Below are 27,568 nucleotides of genomic sequence, written 5' to 3' on the forward strand. Positions count from 1 at the left end.
CCCTGCAACACCGAACAGGACAAGCGGTTCAGACAGTGTGTGTGTGTGTGTGTATCTGTCTATCTATTTGTTGTGGCCACATTGAAAACCTCTGAAACTGCATGCAATTCATTTCGTACAAACTACCGATGCTGCTAAAAAGGCATCAAGAAAGATTTTAAAACCTTTCATATATACAACTACTCAAACAATTTTTAAAGATACTGAATCATACAGAACTGTATATATATATATATAACAAATGTATTTTCACACACACACACACACACACAATAATTGCAGTTGCAATGAGACGGTACCGAACACTCAGTCTGCGCCTCGTCCGTGTCTGCACATTTTTCCCTCCGCACATCACTGAAGGACTGCCGTCTCCCAGACTCCCGACGTACCTGCAAAGGTCACCGAGAGAGGAGACCTTTTCCTCTTCTACGCTTCCCGCCCCGACGGCGCGCGGTGCCTTCGGTTCTTGCGAACGGCACGAAAGATGGAAAGAAGGAGCACGAATTCCATTCATTTCCGTGCCTCCGCCTGGTTATTAAACTCCGAGGGGACCGTTAAAAGTCGAAGGGCGGCGCTCGCAAGATCTGCCGGGGCGCGGGCCGAGGGCAGGCGAAGCTATGAAGCAGAAATAATAAAATAATAAGAGTTACACGATGAACAAGCCTCTTTCACGGAGCCATGAACATAGACCGTAAAAGATTAAACGCCTCTAACGTATATTCATGTATGACTCAACGCTGAGCGCAGAGAAAACAGAACTGAGAGGGACCTTCTCTCCATAAAAGACGCCTGTTTGCTTTGACCACGAAAGGAAGGTGAAGGGAGTTTATGGGCTCGGGGAGACGAAAAGTGGCGTTAAAAAAGCTCCGCGGGAAGTTCTGAAGTCTAGATCAAAGACCGGTAGGTATTTCTCTGTAAAAGTGAACCCTGCAACATGCAGCACTCCACTGTTTCATACCCAACCTGGCGGCAAGCAGCGAATATCATTAACAAATAAAGAATAACAGCACAAGGAGGATCCGAAAAAGCAATAAATACTTATTTATAAACGAACGAAAAGTTTAATGAGTCACATTCACGTTTACATGTATACATTTATCAGGCTCTCTTCTCCAAAGCGACAAACATCTCATAGAAAATGCAATGTGTTCATTACATGAGCAGGAAGAGACACTTAGATGCAGACGTGCGATTCTTAAGTACAGTTAGTTTCTTTCCACCATATGAACCAACGTTCATCACACGAGTAGCTGCATAAAACTTTATCAGAATATCCACTCCTGATCAATTTCCTAGTAATTTTTTTTTTTTTGATACGTGTAAACATCTACGTTACACTGCAGGAGTAGCTGTGTAAAGGATTGATCTGAGCATCATCATGAACATTTACACCTTACGTGAACTTAAGAGATGATGGGCGAAGTGAGTCTGGAAGAGGTGAGTTTTCAGACCCTTTTTAAATGTGGAGAGAGATTCAGCAGTTCTGAGTGACAAGGGGAGGTCGTTCCACCACAACGGAGCCAGAACCGAGAACCTTCGGGCTTTGGTCCCCTTTCTACGTGGGACCACCAAGGGGGCAGATGTGGAAGAGCAAAGCAGTCCGGTTGGGGTGTAGCGGTTCTATTTACATTGCTTTTGTAGGAGTTCAAAACATTAAATTTCAGTACCTTACTTCTACGGACAACATAAGATAGTTGTGACAGAGGAGGCAGGACAGGTGAGGTGCTCGCCTCTCGGCGTCTTTATTTAGGGCGGTGCAGGGGAAGATAACAGCGGGGGAAAGGGGGGAACCGGGAACTGGTAGAAGCGGGGCGGTGCTTCGGGGTTGTGGTTGGGACCGGGGTCATGACTGACTGACTGACTGACTGACTGACTGACTCTCTCTCTCTCTCTCTCTCTCTCTCTCTCTCTCTCTCTCTCTCTCTCTCTCTCTCTCTCTCTCTCTCTCTCTCTCTCTCTCTCTCTCTCTCCTCCTCACTGGCGGGGGTAGAAATAGAGGTTGCAATTAGCCCCAGCTGCGGCTGGCTTACCCCGGACTCCGCCCCTTCCGCCCCGGCGTGTTACAATAGTATTTCTATTAATACTTTAAATATTAATTATATTTAAAATTAATATTTTAAATATAGCTTAATATAACATTCTGTTATATTTCTATACCATCTATATTCTTGTGTGAAGGAGGAAAGAACAAGAGCCTATGGAACAGTTCATTTATGATGCTGTATATATTGCATTCCTCTATCTATTCATCCTGTATTATATATAATATACATTCCATTCATCTGTCCATTGTAATATCCACATAGAGTAGTTAATATTTCCATAAAGTTTATGACAGAGCCGTCAGTCCACCTGAAACACCTGTCTCAGGTACACATCAATGGAACACACGCAGTCTCTCTGTCACTCACACACTATGGGTGAAACTGAACAGCATGTCTTTGGACTGTGGGAGGAAACCAGAGCACCGGGCAGAAACCATACCAACACAGGAAGAACATCCGAACTGGAGATAGAGTGAGCTGGATTCAAACCCATGTCTGGCACCAGTGCTACATGTTGTGCCATCGTATAGCCCTTTTTTGAGTATAAAACTGCAGCTGAAGTCATTTCAAACACCAGACTTATTCTGATAGAATTTTCATTCTCTTTATTTTATTCATATGAGTTATTATTGTAGGGGGTGCGGTGGCGCAGTGGGTTGGACCACAGTCCTGCTGTCTAGTGGGTCTGGGGTTCGAGTCCCGCTTGGGGTGCCTTGCGATGGACTGGCGTCCTGTCCTGGGTATGTCCCCTCCCCCTCCGGCCTTACGCCCTGTGTCACCGGGTAGGCTCCGGTTCCCCGTGACCCCGTATGGGACAAGCGGTTCTGAAGATGTGTGTGTGTGTGTGAGTTATTATTGTGATAAAAGAATTCTTGCTGAAATAAATTGGGGAAAAGTGTCTGGTGATTTTCCAGACTCAAACTGTTTTCCAAATGTGCTTTCAACAGATTTCATTACGCTTCTAAACGTGAGCCAGTTATGCTTGTAGCTGAAGATTGGTGATGGATTTTCATGCCCATTCATAAAAATGAAACGGTACCATTGTGAGAAACTATCGGTGGAAATGTAAAGGATTCAGTTTCTAGTGCGTTTGCTCCATGAAAGGACATTCCTTGCTATGTGTGGCTAAAGGCTCAGCTCCCCGGGGACGAATGGGGACAATTACCATCTAGGAATGGTCTTTGCTTCCTGTCTTCCATGGGGCACCTGCACAAGAACTTGTCCACATAGCTGCATTTTGTGCTTATATTTACTCAGGTAGTAGATGCTTTCCTCCAAAATGACATGATGTGGTGCAAGTTTCTGGAGAAGTGAGGAGGTCAGGAGGGAATTGGGCCTGAAACAGATGTGTTTTTGGACCCTTCTTGAATGCTGAAAGGGATTCAGCAGCTCTGAGGGGCAGAGGGAGCTCATTCTACCGCTTTGGACTCTAAACTGAGAACCTGCAGCATTCAGGATCAGCATTTTTCAAAAAATATGCATAAAAAGTGTGATATTCATAGCACAAGATAAAAGGAAGGAGAGCACAGCTGTTCCTTGCATTGCTGCCTAACCTGAAGTTCTCTTGAGTGGCTCCTCATGGGGCCTACAGCTGAGGCCAGGAGTGGGCTGATGAAGCCGGGGACTTCAGTGGTGCAGCTTTATGGTCATGGGGTGTAGATTCCTGTTGGAATTGCTGAGATCACCCGGAAATGGGACTCTCCTCCCCTCCTCCAGTGGGTACGGCGCCCACTACATATCTGCAGCGTGTAAAGATAGCAGACACTTGGATTGGGCGTCTATGAAGGACACCTGCGGCACTAGTTCTTGTGTGTATGCCCCCTATCTCATTGCGCCCGGTCAATCATTGACGCCCATTCCCCGGACTACGCTCCCTCCGTTCCCGACTTCTGGAAGGTTCCGCCTCCTCCCTCAGGGAGAAGGAAAGAGAGGAGTTAATTAGGCGTTCAGGAAGTGCTGCCCAGCCCGGGGGGCTCGTGAAAGGAAATCCCACAAGCAGCAGCCAGGCTGGAGGTGAGGAGGGATATCTCTATACCAGCGCTCTTTGTCCCGCTAAAAGGCAGGATTTGTCAGACAGTCTTTGATTCCAGCTGTCGCTTTCTGCTCATCCCTCAAAGAAGCCTTTAGACACAGCAGGTAACGTTATACTCCTCGGTGGGATGGGAAAGTTGGAGGTGAACTGTCGTTTGCTTCAGTGAGAACACTCATGCCAGCCTTCAGCGATCCGAGACAGAAAATAGAAAAATTTAAAAGGAATAAATTTACATTTATTTATTTAGCAGGCGCTTTTCTCCAAAGCGACATCCAAAGAACTCTGTGTAGTGTTACCAGCCCACACACCTTATTCACCGCGGTGACTTACACTGCTAGATACACTACTTACAATGGGTCACTCATCCATACATCAGTGGAACACACACACTCTCTCTGTCACTCACACACTATGGGGGAACCTGAACAGCATGTCTTTGGAGTGTGGGAGGAAACCAGAGCACCCAGAGGAAACCCACGCAGACATGGGGAGAAAATGCAGACTCCACACAGACTGAGCAGGGGTCGAACCCACGTCCTCACGCACCACCCAGGCACTGAAAGCAGGGCTGAAAAATCTGGATGCGAAGTAATATTTTAAGAAAATATCAGGAAACCAGAGCACCCAAAGAAAACCCACACAGACAAGAGGTGAACATGCAAACTCCACACAGGTTTTTTTAAAAAAAAAATTAAAAAAAAACAATTATTATCCACATGGTCTCACATCTGATTTAAAATTACACAAAGGATCTATATTTGAAGTTATGCATCCCTTATCAAAAGATCAAAAGAAGTTCAGAATGAAAAACGTGATTCTACCCTGCAACGTTGTTGCAGATGAACCCACGAGCTGATGAGTCATGTGGCGCCAGAAGAAGAAAGCAATTTGTCAGAAAACATTCGCACTTAAATGATTGCAGATCTTATCGTTGCTATTTCAATAAGCGCAAACCTGTTTCTCCACTTTCCGTACCCGCGGGGCCCAATCGATTTCACTGCAATTAATTCCATAACCTCCTCTGCTCATGTTTCCGTCTTGCACATCAATTTGCACGGCGATTAATTCAACGCTCAGCACCCCTTGACCGAGGATGGAGACCCGGCGGTGCCGCCTCCCGCTGTCGGCACGCTGACGTCACCCTCGGAAATCCACTGGGATCCGACGGGCCGCTGTCAAGCGCGGGCTGTCAAAGTCGTCCGATTTCAAAGAAACACGCGCGTGCACAGACGCCGAACATCATAAACAATGAACGGGTTACAAAACAAAAAACAAGAACGAGTCGTGAGAGAGGTGGAAGGGGGGGTCAGTTATTTTGCAAGAGAAAGGCCTCGCTGGGCATCGGAAGGAGCTCCTTCCCTGCATGGCTGGTTCTGGGAAGAGGGGCGGTGTGCATGCGTGTGTGTGCGTGTGCGTGCCTGCGTGTGTATTAAGGGGGTGCCGGAACGCCTGCCCCCAGCACGCAGCACCACCTCCCCATCTCCAGAGCCTCCGCCAGTGAACTCCAAGGGCCGCGACCCGCCCCTGCCGTTCCCTGGCAGACAGGCGACAGAACCCGAGGCGGGCCCAGGCAAGTATCCTTTTCCCACGAATCCACAGGTGTGCATGCAATAAAAAGGAAAAAAAAAAAAAAACACGCATGGAAGACTGCGCTTGTTGCGCAAACCTGCTTCGTGCTCATACAGGCCTCTCTCCCAGATGCGGCCACCAGATTCTGCAGCCGCTGCCGGGCGTCGCGCAGCTCGCAAAGCTGGAGAACGTCTGTCCGCGCGGGCGCGCGCGTTCCGCCCCGAGGCTTCCTGCCGTGTCCTCCGGGGGACCTTCGCAACCGCGGGACCGGCTGACAGCGAAAGAAGGAGCCCGGTCGGTTCCGTTTCCCCGCTCGGCGGTTTGGAAGCGGAGGCCCCCGCCGGTGTTCCCGCAGCCTCGGAGCCGCGGAGCCTGAGCTCAGGAAGCGGTGACGGAACCTGCACAACCTGCTCGGGCCTGGACCCGCTCCCTAACCCCGCCTCCCGCCCGCTCCAGCAAAGCAAGCCGGGTCAGATCTGGCACGGAGACGAGCTTTGTGAGGACGGCTCTTTCCAAACCCTGCGGTCGTGCGGCGCATTAGACCTTAAATCCGCCCGAGGACGAGCGGAGCGGCGGGCGAGTCATAAGAAAGAGGCCCCACCTGTTTGTCTAAGAGGCACCGAAATGCACGGCCACGCCCTTCTGCAAATTATGACGGGAAAATAACAGGTCCCGTCTCTGGGGCTTTGGGCAAACGCCGAGCAAACAGCGGCGAAACGTTCACGCAGTTCAGCCAGTTCAGCTTTACACTAAATACGGCTCATTTGCGTATTTCTCTGCATCCTGGCTTTCTGATGTAGGTCACTCAGGAAATAAATGAGTTATATTTACATCTATTTATTTAGAAGACGGGGGTGCGGTGGCGCAGTGGGTTGGACCGCAGTCCTACTCTCCGGTGGGTCTGGGGTTCGAGTCCCGCTTGGGGTGCCTTGTGACGGACTGGCGTCCCGTCCTGGGTGCGTCCCCTTCCCCCTCCGGCCTTACGCCCTGTGTTGCCGGGTAGGCTCCGGTTCCCCGTGACCCCGTAAGGGACGAGCGGTTCTGAAAATGTGTGTGTGTGTGTATTTAGAAGACGCTTTTGTCCAAAGCGACTTCCAGTGAACTCTGTGTAGTGTTATCAGTCCACGCACCTTATTCACCGCAGTGACTTACACTGCTAGATACACTACTTACACTGGGTCACTCATCCATACATCAGTGGAACACACTCTCTGTCACTCACACACTATGGGGGAACCTGAACAGCATGTCTTTGGACAGTGGGAGGAAACCAGAGCACCCAGAGGAAACCCACACAGACATGGGGAGAACATGCAAACTCCACACAGACTGAGCAGGTATCGAACCCACGTCCTCTCGCACCACCCAGGTGCTGTGAGACAGAAGTGCTACTTGCTGTGCCTGCTTCCTGCAAATAATCCAGGTTTGAATCCCACCTCCTGCTGTCTCATCCTCTTGAGCAAGGTATTACCCTGAGTTACTCCGGTAAAAATGACCGAGCAGTTTAAACAGGTAGAAACGAAAAGCACTTGAAGACACAGTGAGAATTTCCACTAAATGTAAAAAATAAGAAATAAATAATATTTATATTTATTGTTGAACATATTTACTGCAAATACACATGTCATAGGTATTTCCTAACTAATACAGTATATTCTGCATAGTTTGTACGCTGCATGAAAAGCACTGTATTATTTTTTTATGAACGTCTGAAAGGAAGTATTATTATATTATCATGCAGTATTTTCCAAGAGAGGAAAAAAATCAGGGAGAAGAGGAACCCGAATCGCGTTTTTTTTCACACGCTGAGTGCAAACGTAGAATTGAGACGAACGAGTGGGAACACACACCGAATTCCAGGACGTCGTTCGGTTCTCGGCGAATGCGCACATGCTTGTTGCGCCGACGGTGACTCTCCGGACGCGAGAATGAAACACACCGATGGCACAAGATCAGGCGTCAGAGCTCTTTAACCAAAGCGCTGGGGCTCTTTAAACCGCATCCTGGAAAACACGCGGCTCAGGGGCACGTTCGGGTGACTCTGTCCGGGGTGTCGATGGATCGCGAAGAGCTGTAAAGTGCACTTTATCCGACCAACAAAAGCGCATTTGTTTGAGAGGAGGCTGACGTTGGAGATGTTATCTCTATATGTGTGTGTGTGTGTGTGTGTGTGTGTGACAGGGGTTGTCCTCAGTGCAGGATGTCATGCTGGATGCTCTAATTTAAAAAGCACAATTATTAAACTGGGGGAGGAGGCTGGGATAAAGGATGAGCTGCGGTGCGAAACGTGCCCGCTTCCATGCAGGCGGACGGTGGAATGGTGTGAACGGATTACTCACCGTTTCATTCCAACCGTGACCTCAGAGGCAAACATCTGGAGGCTATGGAATTGCTGAGAAGGTATTTGGATCTTGGGAGGCGGACTTTCTCGAGAAAACAAGTGCAATTCGCATTAAATCGGTGTACTTTCGCAAAGCGCCCTTCCCTGCGCTGTTGCATCAGGGCACTTGAGTCGAAAAGCAGCTAACTGGAGGTGTTAACGTGTAATATTTGTGTAACCGCCACTGAAGAGTGTGTGTGTGTGTGTGTGTGTGTAAACAGAAGCCAGCTCTCCCCGCAGCCTGCAGGTGAGACGGGCCTTACCTGTCCTAAGGGCGCTGAACCAATGAGCTGCGAGCTCGGCCCCCCGTCGCCCCGCCCCTTTCCGCAGCGAAGGAATTCCAACAAAAGAAGAAAAGAGAAGCTGCAGCGCGAGCCGCCCGAGAGCGCAGGTGAGACACGCTCACCTGCGGACTGGACTCACCTGGGCTCGTGGCAACGTTTCGCGGGAGGATCATGTGGAGGCAGAGCGCAGGAAAGCAGCTCTACCTGTAGCCCTGGTTTGGACACCGTCACCTGCGCAGACCTGAAAGTCCAGTTTCTCAGGAGCGGTTGGGGGGAGTCGGGTTCGAGGAGCGGAGATGTCGCAGGAGAGCGACAGGTGAGCGAACACCTGGTCCTGGCCTACACCTGTGGCTTCATTTTGGGGTCTCCACACCCCCCCCCAAGGTTTTATTGGCGAACAATTTCGTATTCATAGAAAATATTTTGTAATTACAATCATACATAAAGTACATTCTGTCTATGATTATATATTATATTATCATTGGGGCAACGTCTCTTACTTTTATCTATTTATTTCCAAAATTAATTTTTAAACCTGTACCTATGACATTTTTAACTTTAAGTCAAGGTACCGCCGTGGGCGGCTGTCAACCCTCGGACAAATGTGGGCGCAGGGGAATGTATTAAAACTCACATTTTTGTTTATTTCGTGTACAGTTCAGTAGAGGAATAGGGCGCATTTGTTCCGACAAACACTTTATTTGCTTTGGACAAAACTGCACACGGATTTAACATGTTGAACAAGGCTGAAGACGGACTAAACACACAATCCGACTCGTTCAGTCGCATTAAAACCTTTTTAAAAGGACATTAAGTAAAAATACTAACAGTAAAAATCCTCATTATTAATACTATTATTAGCATATTTGAGAGTGGATATTAAAAAGGTAATAATGAGGTTGAAGCTTCACGTTAAAATGCCAGAATGACATTTTTTCACTTTGGAAAGTTAACGTTAATATTTAATGTTAAAAAAATAGACAAAAGTTATTTTTGATTGATTCGTGTTTATCAAAATATATTTGAATCTGTGAAGAAAAAAATTACAGATATTCACTAAAAATGACTTTTAATGAATTTACATTGATTTTGAGGTTTTTCTTTTATCCCCTGGCATATTTTCGATGTTTGTCATTTAAAACCTCAACATAACTGTTTGTTTCTGCCTTTAATTGACTTATATATATATTTATATATATCTAAAGCACTTTCAGTTCTCCTCAAGGAAGAGGCACAAAGAAGCAGGGAAAACTATTTTTCATAAATATTTCTCATTTTTCACAAGGGTTTTTTGAATAAGGAAACTGTGTGAAGAAAATGAGACACATTTAAAGTATATCCCAAAAGTCACTGTTAGATGAGGTTCAACAGAGAAAATACAGAGCTACACTACACAGGACGCAGGACATTGGGGTATATGAACGATGAGACCTTTAATGCTGCTGGTGGGATACCGCAGTACAAAGTAGTGAAAGTGCTCTATATATGTATATATACACACACTATATAATATTATTATATATAGTATATAAGTTGGGGGGGCGCAGCAGGTTTGACCGGGTCCTGTTCTCTGGTGGGTCTGGGGTTCGAGTCCCGCTTGGGGTGCCTTGCAATGGACTGGCGTCCCGTCCTGGGTGCGTCCCCTCCCCCTCCGGCCTTACGCCCTGAGCTGCCGGGTTAGGCTCCTGTTCACCGTGACCCTGTTCGGGAGGAGCGGTTGTAGATACTGTGTGTATGATCTTAAAAAAATAGAGGAGCTTTTTCTTTGTTTCTGCTGCTCTCGTTTCTCACGTCCACTTTGCGGTGACCAAACAGCGCTCTCTGTTATCCGGTGTCCTGTCATATGCTTGTCCTGAGCAAACAGTGCAGAAACCCAACAGCCCGAGCTGGGAGTGTCTTGTTTGGATATTTTGGAGCGCCGTATCTCTTGTATTCATCAGAAGCCACGCAACCAGTTTTTCCCGCTGCGGCGTCGGGTAATCGGGTCGTTTCAGGCAGCATCTCCTGCTCCGAGTGATGAGAACCTGGGCGCCTCTAACCGAGTTGGCCGCTTCTCTTGCTGGGCCCACCTGTTACCGAAACGCAACACTTTGCACCCCCCTCTGCGGAACGGGAAAGTTTTCAAAATACGGAAGTAGTGGACCGTCGAGCCACGATCTAGCTCTCTTCGCACACCCATATCGCTCAGGCCCGATACACCTCCGTAGTCGGTGTGTTTCCCGTTCTTTATTGTCCCGAGGCCACAGCGGGACGGATGGGTGCCGTACAAAGTTAGAACGAACGGAAGCGAGTCACGCGGAGACCCGGTAGCCCGACGGGCGCTGATGGAGGGGAACCGTCTGGTCACCGACGTGTCCGTGACATCAGAAAGGAGGAGGCGAGAGAATGCAACTGTACAGAGGCCCGCCCCGTTTAGTCAAGAATGGACATGCAGAGCGAGTTCCAAACTGCCACAAATGTGCACCAAACTCATGTTTTTAACAGCGAGTAAAAAATATGTAGCTTTAAAGACCCGAAGAGAAGTACGTGAGGGGGTGTGGTGGCACGGCGGGTTTGACCGGCTCTTTCTCTCTAGTGGGTCAGGGGTTCGAGTCCCGCTTGGGGTGCCTTGCGATGGACCGGCTTCCCGTCCCGGGCGCGTCCCCTCCCCTCCCCCTCCGGCCTCGCGCCCTGTGTTGCCGGGTCGGGCTCTGGCTCCCTTGACCCCGCTTGGGACAAGCACTTTCAGACTGTGTGTGAAAGTATGGGCAAGATTGCTACCGAACTGGAGTGTTCAAAAAGCCATGGGATTCCATGTGATATGATGAACATTTGCTGTGTGCATTTTTGAAGGCATAACATTACTTTCCAGTACATATTGAAAATCAGGGCAGATGACCCCTGAGTACTCATCTAAACGGAATCATCCATTCACCTGGGCTCTTCACGCAAAAGTCCACCAGTAGCCTCACACCCCCGCGCTCCCCTTATCTGTGATCGGCAGCAAGCGCGTGGTGCTGGTGGTCAACAACGAGACCCCCTTCCACTCGCGGCGGGCCTACACCAGCGAAGACGAGGCCTGGAAGTCCTACCTGGAGAACCCGCTGACGGCCGCCACCAAGGCCATGATGAGCATCAACGGCGATGAGGACAGCGCCGCCGCGCTGGGCCTCCTCTACGACTACTACAAGGTCAGAGGTCATTGACATGAGGCCTTCAGAGATACTGTTAAAAGTATGTGACAAATGAAATGAAAATGTTTAATCTTAAATGTATAAAATGAATAAATGACCATGATTTACACCCCTCATTCTACTTACCTACTGGGTTTAACCGATGCAACTTGGGCTTCACTTATTTTGCACCTGCACTACCTGTGCGTTTCCACTACACACACGATTTCCCCTAAAGCAACATATGGAACTGATCATTACACGCCTATTGTGTCACATGAGATAAACTGATTCCCATTAAATTATCACTATCATGGTAAAAGTAGGGGTTGCGGTAGGGTTTGACCAGGTCGGTCCTGCTCTCAGTGGGTCTGGGGTTCGAGTCTTGTCTGGGGTGCATTGTGATGGACTGGCGTCCCGTCCTGGGTGTGTCCCCTCCCCCTCCGGCCCTATGCTCTGTGCTTCCACGCTAGGCTCCGGCTCCCCGCGACCCCGTATGGGACAAGCGGTTTCAGATGGTGTGTGCGTGTGGTAAAAGTAATGGACATAAGGGTTCACATACTTTCAAGCAGCACTGTAGAAATTGTAAGAAAGATTGTATAGGAAATAGCTGAAAACATGTTTTGAATCTTATTGTTAATTTGCCCTGCTTGTGTGAAGATGCCCATGGAACCCCCTTCTGGGAGAGCGGTTTGGTCTAAGGAGCTCCTCGCCGGCGTTTGTTTGAGTCCCACAGCGATGAATGGGTCTTCGGCTCTGATGAAGTCATTCGATCCCGATTTGCAGGTTCCCAAAGAAAAGAGATTGTTGCCCCCGACTAAAGTAGCTGAAACTCCAGAAGAGCTGGGGAAAAGGTGGGAGCCTAATTATTTCCACTTTAAGTGTGATCTTGGTGGGAAAAGCAGACATGATGGAATTTGATGTGATTTTTAATGCTGTTTCACACAAACGTGTTTGAATTTTCTTGCTATATTTCTGTCATTTTTTAATACGATTTTGTACTGTTCCTGGAGAAGGAAACAAAAGGAAAAATGGAAAAGCGTGCCAATTAGACAATATGTGCATGCAAGTGTTTGAGGAACCACCGTGCTCCAGCTTCTGTGTGTGTGTGTGTTCTCACACCTGTGTGACCGACAGGAGTTGTCCCGCGGGAAACAACGACCATGGCGGGACGGAGCCTGTGGACAACCGTGTCCAGGTGCTCAAGTCAGTGCCGGTGAACCTGTCGGTCAGCGCGGAGCCTCCGGAGACCAAGCGGGAGCCATACAGCGAGGTGGGCGGGGCCGCTTCGGGGGGCGGAGCCCTGGCGGCCGTTAAGGCCGAGGTGTTCGTCCCCGTATTTTTGGGCCCCGGGGGTCACTATAGGGTCGAAGGGCACGAACCAGCCCGGACCGCCTATGAGCAGAGCCACTACGGTGTGACCGCTGCCGAGCACGGTAGCTTCGTGAAGGACGACCAGCGGAGCACGCCAGACAGCACGTACGAGGACTCCTTCCCGGGGGACCACGAGGTGAGGCCCGGGCCAAAAGAGGAGGCAAGCTGGAAGCCCGATGGGGGGCGGTTACATACCTGTAGCAGCAGGGAGGAGGATAATGCTTTAGGGTAAATGTGGAAGTGGTGCAGGAACAAGTGCATTAAAATAAACAGTTCTGGGGTTGGATTACAGTCCGTTTCTTCGTCCTTAAGTTTCTCACGTGTATCATTGCATTCCGGTAAAAAAAAAGTTACACACGAAAAGATCTTTTGGGGTGGCGCCAAGTGGCACTGGTGCTTCACGGATCCTGGGATGTGGGTTTGGACGTGGGTTCGAATCTGGCTCAGTCGGTGGAATTTGCATGTCCTCCCCGCGTTCGTGTCAGTTTCCGCTGGGTGCTCTTGTTTCCTCCCACAGTCCAAAGACATGCTTCGGGGGATTGATGAGTCTGAATTGCCCACGGTGTGTGTGCGTGTATGTGTGTGTGTGTGTGTGTGTGTGTGTGTGTGTGTGTGTGAGTGTCACTGCCCTGTGATGGATTGGCATCCCATCTTGCATGTAACCTTCCTCACACTTCATGTTCCAGGATAGGCTCCAGACCACATAGACCCTGCATCAGGCCATGAGCATAAAAACAGATATAGATTAAAAGGTTGTATATCTTTATGAAAAGTCCTTGTAAAATTCCAGGCTTGACAGTTGGCTCCTTTTTCCTGTTTGTGAGCAGAAGTATCACACCTCATCCTCCATGGGAGCAGATGACTTCATCTACAACCAGCCGGCAATGTGAGTCCCTGCTTTCAAGTCATACTCGTTGAAAAACACCCAACTCCCATTAACGGAACCAACAGATGATAGGCTACATGTTAAAAGTCCGCATGACTACAAAGGGGATGGGTGGGTGTGGTGGAGCAGCGGGTTTGGCCTGTGCCTGCTCTCTGGTGGGTCAGGGGTTCGAGTCCCGCCTGAGGTGCCCTGCGACGGACCGGCCTCCCGTCCCCCTCCGGGCTCGCGCCCTGCGCTGCCCGGTTAGGCTCCAGTCCGCCGCAACCCTGCTTGGGACGAGCGGTTTCAGACAGCGCGTGTATAAAGTGGATTATTTATATCTTTATTGTTATTATTATTTTTCTGCAGGGGGACCTTCCAGTACACGCTGGAGGCCACCAGATCTCTCCGTCAGAAGCACGGCGAGGGCCCCATGACCTACCTGAACAAAGGCCAGTTCTACGCCATCACCCTGAGCGAGACGGGTGCCAACAAGTGCTTGCGACACCCCATCAGTAAAGTGAGGGTGAGTGGGGGGGGGGTCACTGTGGGACAAGCAATGCATTTTGGGACACTCTGAGTGATGGCAGTCTGAGGCTGCGCAAATGAGACATGGGAGGGGTCTAGCTGGAGAATATTAGGCTTGCGGGGGGGGGGTGCCACATGTCTTCATAACACTGCTGGTCACTTTCTTATAAGGCACCTTACATGATGCCTGATTATGTGATGCATTTGAAAACTGGGAAACCAGAATTGGAGGGGTTCACCTGGCCTGTCAAAGGCAAGTCTTAATCACCATTTGGTTGCTGGACTACGTGCTGCGGAGGATTCACCCGGTAGCACCGGGAGAACGAACCGCTAACCCTCCCGGTCCCCCCCCACCCCTCAGAGCGTCATCATGGTGGTGTTTGGCGAGGACAAGAGCCGTGACGAGCAGCTGAAGTACTGGAAGTACTGGCACTCCCGGCAACACACGGCCAAGCAGAGGGTCCTGGATATCGGTAAGGATGCAACATTTGCAACGGCAGGACTTCCCCCGGCACCGGAACGACCGTGGCTCCTAAGGTCGCCTGCAGTGCGCGGTGTGAAAAAGGGACTGACTGTTAAGACACGGAAAAGTGTCAGTTACAAAGGGAAGCCCTGCCTTTCCACATGTGCCCGGAATGCCGTCCGTTACTGGAAACCGGCGGCTGTTTTTGAGGAGGCTGAGATCCGTTCGAGGGGGGCGCGGTGATGCAGTGGGTTGGACCGGGTCCTGCTCTCCAGTGGGTCTGGGGTTCGAGTCCCGCTTGGGGTGCCTGGCGACGAACTGGCGTCCCGTCCTGGGTGTGTCCCCTCCCCCTCTGGCCTTACGCCCCTGTGTTGCCGGGTAGGCTCCGGTTCCCCGCGACCCCGTATGGGACAAGCGGTTCTGAAAATGTGTGTGTGTGTGTGTGAGATCTGTTCGATGTGGGACGTTTTAAGGGGGCTTTTGCAGGCCGTGACCGAGCGGAGTAAGCGGGCGATGACAGCAGATGTGCGCGGGAAGGCTTGTTCGTTGCCGCCGAGCTCGCGAACGTCGGGCATGTTTCGGCACGTGCGCCGTGCGAACCGCCGGCGATTTGTGTGTGCGCGCGCGTGTCTGTGTGTGTGTGTGTGAGAAGCGGAGCAGCAAAAATGCATAACTTGTCCAGACAGAGGGAGGAATTTTCCCCTTTACTAATTTATCAACTGGCATTTCATTGCTCATTTTCCTATAGGAGGCAAACAAGGAAAATCTTGTGACAAAAATACCAGTAAAAACATTTTGCAAATATAGCAGTAGAAATAATGTTATGGATGCGAAAGGTAACGTTTAATAGGTCAGCTGTGGCAAAATTGAGATGAGAGCGCTTGTTTTGACTTAAAAAACGATAAATCATCATTTAGCCGTTAGCTCGTTAGCTGTTCGCTGGGCTAATTCGGTAAAATCGGTCAGTCCAATTTGTAATCTGGTTAATTTGGGAGATTCCCTGGCCTTCACAATAAAGCAACGCTGTGATTTTTCATTACAGCTCCCTGAAGATGGTCATAGGAGGGTAGACAGCGGGTTCTCCATCGCTAATATTCCCACTAGATCGCACCGCAAATCCGTGTCTCGCAGTCGTGCCGTTTCCCCTCGTTTTCCCAGTTTTTGCTTAAATATGTTCACAATACTGGAGGGAGAAGGGAAATAACAAAACCAGAAATGAGCAAACACGACAAGTGCCGTCATTTGCCTATGTAACGAGAACTTGGCCCGCCAGGCCACAAACTGCTCTCGTAGCTCTGACTCAATTCTGAACTATGCCGAAGCATAATGCGTTGTTTCGCTGAGATCCCCAAGTCTCCATAATTAAATCCCATCTGCAATTAGTAATGTGGGACCTTGATTAAATGGGATTGAAAGCTTCCATGCAGATGCCTCTTCGAGTGGAGATTATGAGGGATCCACATTCTGCACGTTGCGCAATACCGATAAATCGCCGTTCTTGGTCTACAGCACCACGTCGGCTCCCACAATTAGTCTCGTACGCTTCTGAGGATCTCCTAACTACGTAGTTGGTGGAAACCTTAGACCATTTCCAATGAAACTTTACCATAACCGTTCATTCGTATAGTTTGTCATACATATCGCTTTGCCATACATATTAACCTGACCTTAATTTGTCTTTTAATGTTCATATGGCTGCTGTGCTGTTGCTCCAGTACCCACCCTGTATAAAAAGAATTGAATCGAAGTGAACATAGAAAGGATGTCAGAAGCGTTACCATCTTCCTTGTCAGTAGGGCTAAAGCGTTGGAGTAGTCTGTTGGCATTGATGTTGACGTTGTCATAATTTGTAAAACACTTTGATTTTACAGCTCATCTTTATTTATGTAGCTTGCAGGTGGGTAATGAAGAAGCTAGGATCCAGTTCTTGTGAAAAAGAGATTAAAAGGTGATGCCCCCTATGTGGAAATGCATGGCAGTGACTGCATGACCCCAAGCGCTACTGGCCCTTTTCCTTTCCCAGACCAGGATCTTGAGAGAGTTACCATGATTTCGACTGCAAGTTGACACATCCTCCTAGATTCATAAAATCTGTTAGATGATATAGTAGGGATCCAGGCTGGGTCAATTTGGGATTAGGATGCATGGTAGAGTGTATCGGGGGAGGGGATTGTGTGGTGGATGCATAAGGGGGGTGTAGCTTCCGCAAACCCAGAAACTGGAGGCTTTCTCTCAAATCTGCTCCCTCGGTTTTACTGGTCAGTGTGGTAAACTGTCTTCAAAGTCATTTTAAATATGGCCCAGCTGTGAAATACGTCATTCGTCAGACAGTTTTGAGGTCAGCCTGCATAAAGTACGTTTTCTGGACCCATGTGTCACCCCACACTCGGGATAGGGTTACTCCTCCACCTGGTGCCGCAGGTTAGCTGTTCGGTGATGGTGACGACTGAGAAATTGGGCCGAAAAGGAGGACAGATCAAAACAAAGACCGGGACAAGAGCCACAAAAGAGGATGACTGGACCGACAGTTTGCAGTCAACAAGGGTAGCACGCTGTTGACTCAACCACTGAACGGCTCAATTCAGGTCAATTCTAACAGTTTATACAAGATAAGTTGGAAGGTAGTTTTTAAGGGCATTTGTTTACCAAGCCAGATAAGCAGATAAGGCGAGTTGGCAGATTGAAGTGTGGCAACGGAGTTCATAGGAATCCTTATCTAAACGATACCTGGCTTCCTTTTTGGGAATAGGAGCCCAGGCCCGAGTGAATAAAATCACTGGTCTAATATTCCAGGTGATGCATTTCATCAGGGCTGCATAGCTGTCAGGATACTCTTTCCTCCTGAATCTCTAAGTGTTTATCAGCATAAAACGGCGGCAAGGTTTCCGTTCGGTGAGATCAGTTTGGAAGCTCATTTGCATTTATTTCGTTTACATCGCTCAATTTGCCGCTGCTTTTCTCCAAAGCAATTTCCAATTTTAAGGTAACTGTAGTTATTTACTCATTTATGCACGGTAGTACTACAGCGGGAGGTGGGATTCAAACCCGCAACCTCTCGGTTCAGAGGCGGCCATTCCAACCAATACCCAACATCTATTTTTTTGCTTTATTCTGAAGTGACTTGCAGTGTTAAGATACAGTGATTTACCCATTCATACAGTTGGGTGATTTTTAACGGAGCAACTTTTAGGGTAATAACTAATAGCAGGAGGGTGTATTTGAATCTGGGTCTTGGGAGTACAATACAGGAGGTGGGAGTCAAGCGGCCACCTGCTGCTCCTAAAGCGGTCTTCTCTGGCACTGCTTCCGCAGACGTCTGATGGTATTGACGGGAGGCTGTTGAAGATCGAGTGAACTGATCAATCAATCTCTGGTCTCGTCTCTACAGCTGACTACAAAGAAAGCTTCAACACCATTGGGAACATTGAGGAAATTGCGTATAATGCCATCTCCTTCACCTGGGATGTCAACGAGGAGGCTAAGGTAAGAAGCGCCGAGCCCGTCGCCGGGCAAACAAACTCCATCCATCAGTGCTGGCTTTGCTTACCAAACATTTCGTCGCTTCCGGGACGGTTCCTGCTCCCCCCCCCCGCCCCCCACCCCCCTCGCTGCCCCTTTGGGGGTCACCGAGAGGTCACGTTGCGGGATGGAAAGGTCTAACTGTTCTGAACGTTTTATTTTTAGTTATCGATTGACAGCTTGAGGAAACCCAGAGATTGTTAAGTGTGGCAAAGACACGCATTATATAAGAGTAAAAATAATAGCTCTGCCCTGGTTTCTCCAGCCAACCTCTTTCACAATGTGACACTGAGCTGTGATACCTGGGAACACGCGTGCCCTCTCATGTTCTCCCACGATCATCCTTGTGCTCTTCTCTGGGGTCCTTTGGTCCTTTGAGATTGGAAATTTTTCTTCACCTGACTTTGATGAGCGCTCCGTAAAAACAGACCCCTTGGAAGTGCCCTGACTCCTGCTCTCGGGGTAAATATTTACCCTCAGGACAGACTGTGTGTTGTCTAACAATTTGCATTACGTTGCCTTTCCCAGCCAACTTTTCAGGGTCGTTTTCATACTCCTACACTACATGCATCGCTGTTCAAATAATAGAAAATCTTCATAAAGGTATTATTAATAATTAAAATAAAAATTTAACGTGGAGAGAGCTCCTGAAATTTATGACCGGTTGTTTTTGAAAGCTTGAGACGAATGCCGACCAGATGTTTAATTCAATAAACGAGGACAGCATTGTTCATAATTCAGATCGCCACCACAAAAACGTGTAAATGTATCTGCGTACATTCTGGTACGCTCTGCTCTTGACAGCTACTTCTTGTTTTGGCCTACTGGGGAAGTTCAGATTTCCCATCAGGTTACCATTTATATTCAAAATGGGTCACAAGCCTGAAGATCCGACTGTACCGAATTGCACGCGGAGCAGATATCATCGGATAAGAGATCTAGTGTGTGTGTTTTGTGCATGTTATGCAAACCTGAGGACTTTAAAGGAACACAAATAGAGCACTTTTGAAATGCTGGTAACTGATTTTGATATGCGGTGTCGCTGATAATAACATAAACCACCCGCATGCCCCCAGATCTTCGGTTTATTAATGTTCTTTCGGTACCGGGACTGAAGTCCTTACTATCTGGGGAAAACAACCACGTGAGCAGCGACTGGTGTCATTTCCTCAGAAGCCTTGAGGACTAAGATGGGTCCAAAGAAACACCGCAACTAAGGAGGCTGCAAGTCTGCTTCCCGTCCGGCCGATCAGGTGTGACACAGGAACGAGAGGTGGGGGGTGGGGGTCTAGTGTGCTGTGCACTGGTCATTATTTCAGCAGAAATGGTGTTGTGATCCAGATCCCCTGCACCAGCGGCATCCTGTCGTGAAGCAGCAAAGCGCTTTTAAATGAGTGCTTAGAGGAATATCCGGCTTGGAGGCGCAAAATCAAAAGGGCACCAACCGGACTGCAGTAGAACTAAGAAAGGAAGTACAGAGGTTGGGGCAGATCGAGGCTCCGAACTCACAACCCAGCCCGATTTGTTAGAATGGGCTGATCGCTCACCTTTGCATGTTTGCGTTGCATTTAGCAAACTTCAAGGATAAGAGGAGCGGTAAGACTCCTTGGCCTGCTGAGGCTAGCAGAGGTGGCACCGATGATGAGCGCTACGGTTGCCAGGCAACCGTCATAACGGCTTAACCTTTGTGCATAGTATGTGGGACGAGTGCTTGGGTCGCCCAGATTTGTCGTGTTTTTGTTTGCCCTCATACGGATGGATTATTTATACGCTTACTAAAGGTCAGTTTGACGATAGCACGAGACACACGGTTATTATTATTGCATATTAACTAAATTTAGGAAGCGTTACTGTAAATCACTGCGTAACGGCAACGGCCATTCTCAAAAATCAGATTTTTTCAGTAGCATTTCGCGACAGTGTCCCATTCTATTGCTCTCCTTATCTCTCTCTCCCACGCGCACACACACACACACACACACAGAGGCATAAAAGATCATTACTGGTAGTTGCTGGAGTCATCTGCAGTAATTTTCAGGTTCAGACATGAGGATTATGTCGCAATTCAATAGAAAATCAGACCTGTCACCGAGGGGGGGTGGGGGTGTTTGTTAAGGTCTGGGAAAACAGTTCTTGCTGAAATCTGGTTTTGGAACGGGTGAAGGGGACAGTTTTTGGGTGACTCAGTCAAATTTTAGAACACGAATAACACATTGCCAAATGTGTAAAGAAAACAATTTAAATCTTGGATTTGGACCGCTGAAATGTTCGGTGAGCTTACTTACACGCCATCACCACAAAGGGGTTCTTATCGGTGGAGGTGCGGCCCCAGGACCGAGCTCCCGACCTCGTGACCTGCCCCAGAACTGCTCGAGAGACGGATGAGAAGGCGATCCACCCCACTAACCGCTAATGACTAAGCTTCTGGAAACGACTGCGGCTTCCCAGCCTCAGGCCGCGAGTCTCATTCTATTTCCTGGGGCCGGTGGCCGGCCGCTCACACACGTCACGAGCCTCGAGGCCTGCTCGGCTTGACCGGGCATGATGGGGTCAGGAGAGCTAGCCTCTGATGCATTTACGCTCAATTAGTCCGAGGATATTTGAAACATCTGGCGGATCTCGGTCTTGTAAATGAGCTGAAAATGAAGCGGTTTCCACTCAAACACCCCAGCTGTCTTCTGGTTCAGCTTCTCATAGTCAACACTCAACCTAATGAGCATAACCTGAGTCTACAAAAGCTCTTTTTTTCTGCGTAAGAGCGACTGTGACAAGACAGGGGCGTGCGGAACCAATTTTTTCCATAAAAACCAGTGTCTGGATGCTGCAGGCATCACTGGTGCTCACGTGTTGGCGAGGTAACTGGCATCAAGCCGCTCATGTTGGCGAGACCACTTCTGACACTGTTGGGCCAAGGAGGGGCTGAAGCACCAGGATGTCGACGTACATATTGCCAACATACACGGCTGGATATCCGCTGGAGAAACACAAGCTCAAGATTCAGCAGAAATTCCTCCCTCCTGCCGTTTAAACTCGCAGCAGTCTGGTAGGCAAGGGCAGCACAGCGATACAGCGGGTAGCACTGGTGCCTCAGAAAGAACGGGCTGTGTGAGGAGACACACGTTTGATCCCAGCTTAATCTATGGAGTTTGCATCGGCTTTCTTTCTGGTGCTCTGGTTTCCTCCCACACTCCAAAGACATGCGTTTCATGCGAACTGGTGACTTCAAATTGTAGCGTGTGAGAAAATGAGCGGGTCTGTGATTGCGACCCCACGACGGACTGGCATCCCGCTGAGGGAGTATCCTGTGCGTGCCGTGCTTCTGAGATTGGCTCCGGACCCCTGCGATCCCGATGGTTATCAATAGTGAGCGGGCGATCCGGTGAGGGACAAAGTCTGAACTCGACACACGTGGGTTGGCTCATGATGGAAGCTGAGACTGCTTGAGTTTACTGCGGTGCAGCCCTGCCCCCCCACCATCGGCACAGGGGACACATGAGAGGGTGCAGCACCGCAGGCATAATGGCTTCTCGGTGTCTGGCCCTGCCCTGTACCTTGAACCTGGGGTTTTGACCGGGGGCACTCGAGCGCTGCCCCCCCACGGCCTCATCGGCCCTCTTCCTCCATAAAGGTTAATGGAGCTCTTCAAAGGCTTGTGCTTGAGAGAGGGACCCCCATGCTTATTAGTGAAGGGGGAGGGGTCACTGGACCCATTAAACTGCTCGTGGATGTTTGCTGACCCAGTGACTCACCTGGTCCTAACAGGCATTTCCACCTGTGAAAGAAAAGCACAGCTGACCCCCCCCCGAATGAGGGCTGCAGACTTACAGCCCACTGTGGATTGCAACCACGTGCAGTCCAACGCGATCAGACTCGGCTCTGCTCGCTGCGGCGAAATACCACAGCTGTGCTTAGTGACCGCCACCGTGGTACCGAACACGGTATTTATTTGTTCCAGAAGGATCTTCATAATGTGCACTTTCACACTTCCATTTAAACTGGAGGATGACTGAAGCGGTTGCCGCTTGAGCTCATAGCTGCCCTCGAACCTCACACGTGGCGTAAAGAGCATCATTTATATTACACTTGTTTGGTGTGCAGAATTTGGCCTTATAAAGAACGACATTGTGTGTCTATATATACGTGTGTGTGTGTGTGTGTATACATACACACACATACACACACACACACACACACACACACACACACAGATTCACTAACAATACAGCTGAATTCCTCAAATCTAAAAGGTGGGTGTATAAATACGCTTTAATAGTACCTCAGTAGTTCTGATTTAAGATTATTATAGATATATAATTATAAGATTATATTTTCAGTTTAAATAAATTCTTTGAATCCTATTTATCTAGGCATGAAACAAAAGGCATCATAATGGTAGAAGCCATTGCTTTGCAACCCTAGGACCCAGGTTTGAACCACAACCCCCGCTGCTGTACTCTTCATCGAGGTACTTACCCTGAACTGATACAGTAAAACTGTTGCGCCGTATTCAGATAAATCACTGTAAGTTTCTTAGCGCACAAACCCAATTTTTTAAGTCACTTTGGAGAAAAGCACCAGCAAAATGAATAAATAATAATTAATAATGACGAATACCTGAATGGTCATCGCAAGGCTGTATGTTCAAATCCCCGGAGAAAAGAAATGTTGCTTTATCTTGGACATATTGTGGGACTTATTGCGCATAAGTCAATAGACATATTTTTCAGCTCTCTATAAATAGCTAGAAATGGGCCATGTGAAGGGGGCGGGACTTAATAGAAGTGGTCCTGCTCTCACAGCCTCCGCTCTCTCTGATTGGACAACTATTTACGTTCCTTTCCCCGATTGGCAGATTTTCATCACGGCCAACTGCCTGAGCACGGACTTCTCCTCCCAGAAAGGCGTGAAAGGATTGCCTCTCATAATCCAGATCGACACGTACAGCTACAACAACCGCAGCAACAAGCCCATCCACCGCGCGTACTGCCAGATTAAAGTCTTCTGCGATAAGGTGAGCGCACCCCCACTCCCAGCCCTCCCGCGATGCAGTGACACCTTATGCACGAAAGACAAGGTGAGTATGATGTGGTGAGACATACGACGCATATCAAGTCATACAGCGAAGTGATACACACACACACACACACACACACACACACACACACACACACACTGCCTGAAACCGCTAGTCCGAAGTGGGGTCGCAGCGAACCGGAGCGTTACCCGGCAACACAGGGCGCAAGGCTGGAGGGGGAGGGGACACACCCAGGACGGGATGCCAGTCCGTCAGTGAAGCATATACACAAAAAGATCTTTATTTTATTTTATATTTTATTTTCTCTGCTCAACTGTTCTTCTCACTGTCCCTATACCCACCTCAAGGGAGCCGAAAGGAAGATACGGGATGAGGAAAGAAAGCAGAACCGCAAGAAGGCCAAAGGTCAAACGTGCGCCGCTCAGGCTACTAATGGTACGAGGTCGGGGGGGGGGGTTACAAAACAGAAAACTTCTTGAGTTACTCATTTGTGAAAACGTGCGCTGAGCGGTCATAACCTGGGTCGGATTAATGACTTTGAAGGGTCTGAATACTCACCTTTTACCTTTCATTCATTCAGCTGACGCTTTTCTCCAAAGCCTCATGCAATAAGAGACTTACTCTAATTTACTCATTGATACAGCTGGATGAGTTTTTTGGGTAAGTAACTGTAGGTAGCATGGTGCTGTAAGCTGGTTTGGAATAAAGCGTCAGCCAAATGAATGAATTTAAGTACCTTGATCATGGGTACGACAGCAGGAGGTGGGACTTGATCCTGCACCCTATGACCACTATGTCACCTACTGTGATTTGACATTGTTGAGTTCTGTCACTGGTCAGAGGTCTACTATTCACAAAGCCTGTCTTTATGGTGGGAATAATCGATACCAAATGAATTGTTATACATTTATTAATTTTCTCCAAAGCAACTTACCTGCGATTATTTGCATATTTTACTGGAGCAATTTTAGGGGGAAGTACCTTGCTTAGGGGGTGTGGTGGCGCAGTGGGTTGGACCACAGTCCTGCTCTCCAGTGGGTCTGGGGTTCGAGTCCCGCTTGGAGTGCCTTGCGACGGACTGGCGTCCTGTCCCGTCCTGGGTGTGTCCCCTCCCCCTCCGGCCTTACGCCCTGTGTTACCGGGTTGGCTCTGGTTCCCCGCGACCCCCTATGGGAGAAGCGGTTCTGAAAATGTGTGTGTGTGTGTGTGTGTGTGTGTGTGTGTGTGTGTGTGTGCCTTGCTTAAGGGTACTGCAGACAAAGTTGAGATCTGAACCTGCGATCTCTGGGTCCAAAGGCAGCAGCTCCAGCCACTATGGTACCAGCTGCCCCACAATGAGAGGAGAACTCAAGAGGCGAATGGCACTGAACCCTTTGCCGATGTTCCGCGTGTTTCTGCTTCGGTCCTTCGACTGATTGCCGACATCGTGCGCCCGTGTAACGTTTTAATATGATGTCATCATGTTTACATTGATGGTATTTTCGATGCTGCGTATTATCATGTTCTGATGGCGTGCGACGCTGTGTCGATGCTGCGTTTGCGTCGCTTTTCAGGGAAAGACGGAACCCCCGCGGACGTCGCCTCGCACCGGAAGACCGACAGCACCTGCTTCAAAACCACCGCCGACCTGGACTCGCAGCCGGTCCTCTTCATCCCGGACGTCCACTTTGGGAACCTGCAGAGGGCGGGACAGGTGAGGCAGGAGCACTGCGAGATGGACGCATGGACACCTGGAGGGAGCTGTGAAAACTCCACGTGACCGCAGTCGCTTTGCTTCCGATCTCATGTTACAGCGACATCAAACTCCATCTGTCCGAAAAGCACATGTAAATACCGCCTCGTTGTGCTTTTACTTCCCGTTCGAGTCGCTCGGCCGAGGGACGTGACAGTAAATTTGCATACTTTCGTTAAGCCGCGTTGATCGAGAACTGCAGACTGATGCGCAGAAGCGACTTTTAATGCCTGACAGATGACAACTAGTGATGTAAATGAGTTCCAATTGAATGCTTTACCCATAATGCCATGGGGCAGAACAATTCGCACCGAATGCAGCTCGAAAGATCGGGATCGATTAGGGCCTGTGACCTTTTATGAAATCGTATTCATTTAGCCGACACTTTTCGCCAAAACGACTTACAATCATTTACCCCGGGTTATTTCACTGGCACAATTTTGCATAAGTACGTCGCTCGAGGGTACTACAGCTGCAGGCGAGGCTCGAACCTGGGACCTTTAGGTCCAAAGGTAGCAGCTCTAACCACTACGCTACCGGCTGTCCCTACCAATAACTAACAAGGGGGTGGTCCGTGTCTTTCTAAGGGATGCGTGGACCGCAGCGGCATCTGAGCGCAGGCGCTTGCTACTCTGCCGTCACCCTGTGGGGCGACGCCTTCCCTTGAGTCATTAAAGCTCTCTCTTCTTCCAGGTGTTTGCCTTCAACACAGAAGAGATCGAACGGGAAGGGTGAGTTCAGCATTGGTGCATGGGCGCTGGGTACATAGGGGTACCACACACACACACACACACACACACACACACACACACACATTTCAGCGTGGGTTCACGTGGTACCTCCACGCAGGAGCGTTCTGGTGAAGAGGATGTACCGCACCCCCTCTGAGGACGACTACGGTTCTCCCCCCCCGAAGCAGGTCAAAGAAGAAGCACAGAAAAGAGGTGGGTTGCGCACGGGGATCTCGGGTGAGGGCAGCGGCCGCAGCGAGGCGTGGAGCTCCAGAACATTTACGGCTCGGGCGGTCTTTGGACGCATCCCCCGCCCCCCCCCCCCCCGCTGTTGTTCCCGTTTTCATGCAAATAGGCTGGGGTGCAGTTGCAATATGTAAATGATCCCTGCGCCGGGCTGGCAGCCAAAGCGTCACAGCAGTTACATTATCATCAGGATCCCGTGATGCGATGTCAGCCGCTCAAGTGGAAGTAATTTACTCTTCCCGCGTCGAGGCCCCGTTTGCGCAACGAAACGCGTCTTTTTCGCCCGTTTGGTTTTGTGTAATTTATTTTCTAAACAGACTCTTTTATCCAAATTAACTTGCGCGGCTGACAGTTCCGCGCTTCTGCGCATTCGTGCCGCGTCTCGCTCACGGGCGCATCGGCAGCGCCTTTACCGGGATCGGAACTCGCACGCCTCTGGTCACAAAAGTCCAGCGGTCGCTTTCTAAACCGCACGTCGACCGACCCTGACCGCTTTCGCTCACCTGTTCCCGCAGTGCTCCTCTACGTGCGCAAGGAGTCCGACGACGTGTTTGACGCCCTCATGCTCAAGTCTCCGACGCTCAAGGGCCTGATGGAGGCGGTGTGTCATCCTCATCCTTCTAGAACATTTCCGTGGGACCTAGGGGGTTAAACATCATAAATGACAGCCAGTGTCGTTGCCATGGCTACAAGATTCTCGATGGCTACAACTCACCACTGAGGCATGGCGTCTTGTGTAATTTGTGTGCTATTTGTATGTTTTGTAACAGATCGCAGAAAAATACGGTCTACCTACGGAGAAGATGGCCAAGATATACAAGAAAAGCAAAAAAGGGTGAGAACGTCGCTGCTCCTGCCCCGTGATTCAGTTTTTTCCCACATTTCTCCACCGTCGAGCTTCCCGTCCGCTCACCTTCCGTCACGTTCGATATTCCTCTTTCAGGATCCTCGTCAACATGGACGACAACATCATTGAGCACTACTCCAACGAGGACACCTTCATCCTGGCCGTCGAGAGCTTTGCGGAAGCCTATAGAATCACGCTGACGGAAATCTAAGGCTCCGGCGGACTGGAGACCTGGAGCAATGTTGAGCGTGTCCCAGTAGGGGGCGACGGCGAAGCGACGACGATTCCTCCCTCCGGAGCGGACCGGGCCACGCCTGTAAATACAGCGCAGGTTTCTTTCGCCGCCGTCTACCGCTGGGCCCCGGTCTTGTAAAGTGAAAATGTAACGTGTGTTTGGGGCCCTGCAGATGATGGCAAGCGCTCATGCCAACGGTGAGCGGTTCTTTTCGAAAGGAGGCCGTCGTCGAGAGGACATGTCAGCGTGGAACTTCACCGGTCTTCTGACTCACAACATTTCAAAAAGAACTCCGAACTGCGGGCTTTTTCAAAGAGGCCTCTCGACCTTTCAAGATGCGTTCGCTCTGTGCTAGAAGCAAAAAAGAAAAAAAAAAAAGTCAAGCGCCCCCTACAGGTGGACACGGTTACTTCGGGAGATTTTACACACGTCTTTGTGCTTGAAGGACGACGCTCAAACCTCACCTTCTCCTGCTTCAACTTTGAGCAAAGTACTTACCCTGAACTGGTCCACTGAATATTTCCCAGCTGT

The 27,568-nt window shown here is 49.4% G+C and overlaps 1 protein-coding gene and 1 long non-coding RNA gene across 2 annotated transcripts; one reads left to right on the plus strand and one right to left on the minus strand.

The window, feature by feature from the left end:
- Positions 1-542: 542 nt before the first annotated feature.
- LOC108940738 (uncharacterized) lies at positions 543-8,364 on the minus strand. The gene is made up of 3 exons (XR_001966584.1): positions 8,290-8,364; positions 7,986-8,069; positions 543-615 (listed from the first exon to the last, which is right to left on the minus strand). It is a non-coding gene; the product is annotated as an uncharacterized LOC108940738 (long non-coding RNA).
- Positions 8,365-8,396: 32 nt separating this feature from the next.
- On the plus strand, positions 8,397-27,568 carry grhl2a (grainyhead-like transcription factor 2a). The gene is made up of 16 exons (XM_018763094.2): positions 8,397-8,626; positions 11,294-11,480; positions 12,249-12,316; positions 12,600-12,972; positions 13,664-13,722; positions 14,071-14,227; positions 14,591-14,702; positions 18,081-18,175; positions 23,064-23,222; positions 23,594-23,681; positions 24,800-24,939; positions 25,672-25,709; positions 25,828-25,922; positions 26,471-26,556; positions 26,726-26,790; positions 26,899-27,568. Exons 1-16 carry the CDS (start codon positions 8,607-8,609, stop codon positions 27,011-27,013), a joined length of 1,857 nt encoding a protein of 618 aa, XP_018618610.1. The 5' UTR covers positions 8,397-8,606; the 3' UTR covers positions 27,014-27,568.

Source organism: Scleropages formosus, chromosome 18, assembly GCF_900964775.1.
Source record: "Scleropages formosus chromosome 18, fSclFor1.1, whole genome shotgun sequence".
NCBI lineage: Eukaryota > Metazoa > Chordata > Actinopteri > Osteoglossiformes > Osteoglossidae > Scleropages > Scleropages formosus.

Excerpts from the sequence above, each read along its gene's own strand:
- grhl2a (XM_018763094.2), top strand. The coding sequence starts at position 8,607 with ATGTCGCAGGAGAGCGACAG. Across the intron at positions 12,317-12,599 it reads CCAGAAGAGCTGGGGAAAAG|GAGTTGTCCCGCGGGAAACA; the intron begins GTGGGAGCCTAA and ends TGTGACCGACAG. Across the intron at positions 14,703-18,080 it reads GCAGAGGGTCCTGGATATCG|CTGACTACAAAGAAAGCTTC; the intron begins GTAAGGATGCAA and ends TCGTCTCTACAG.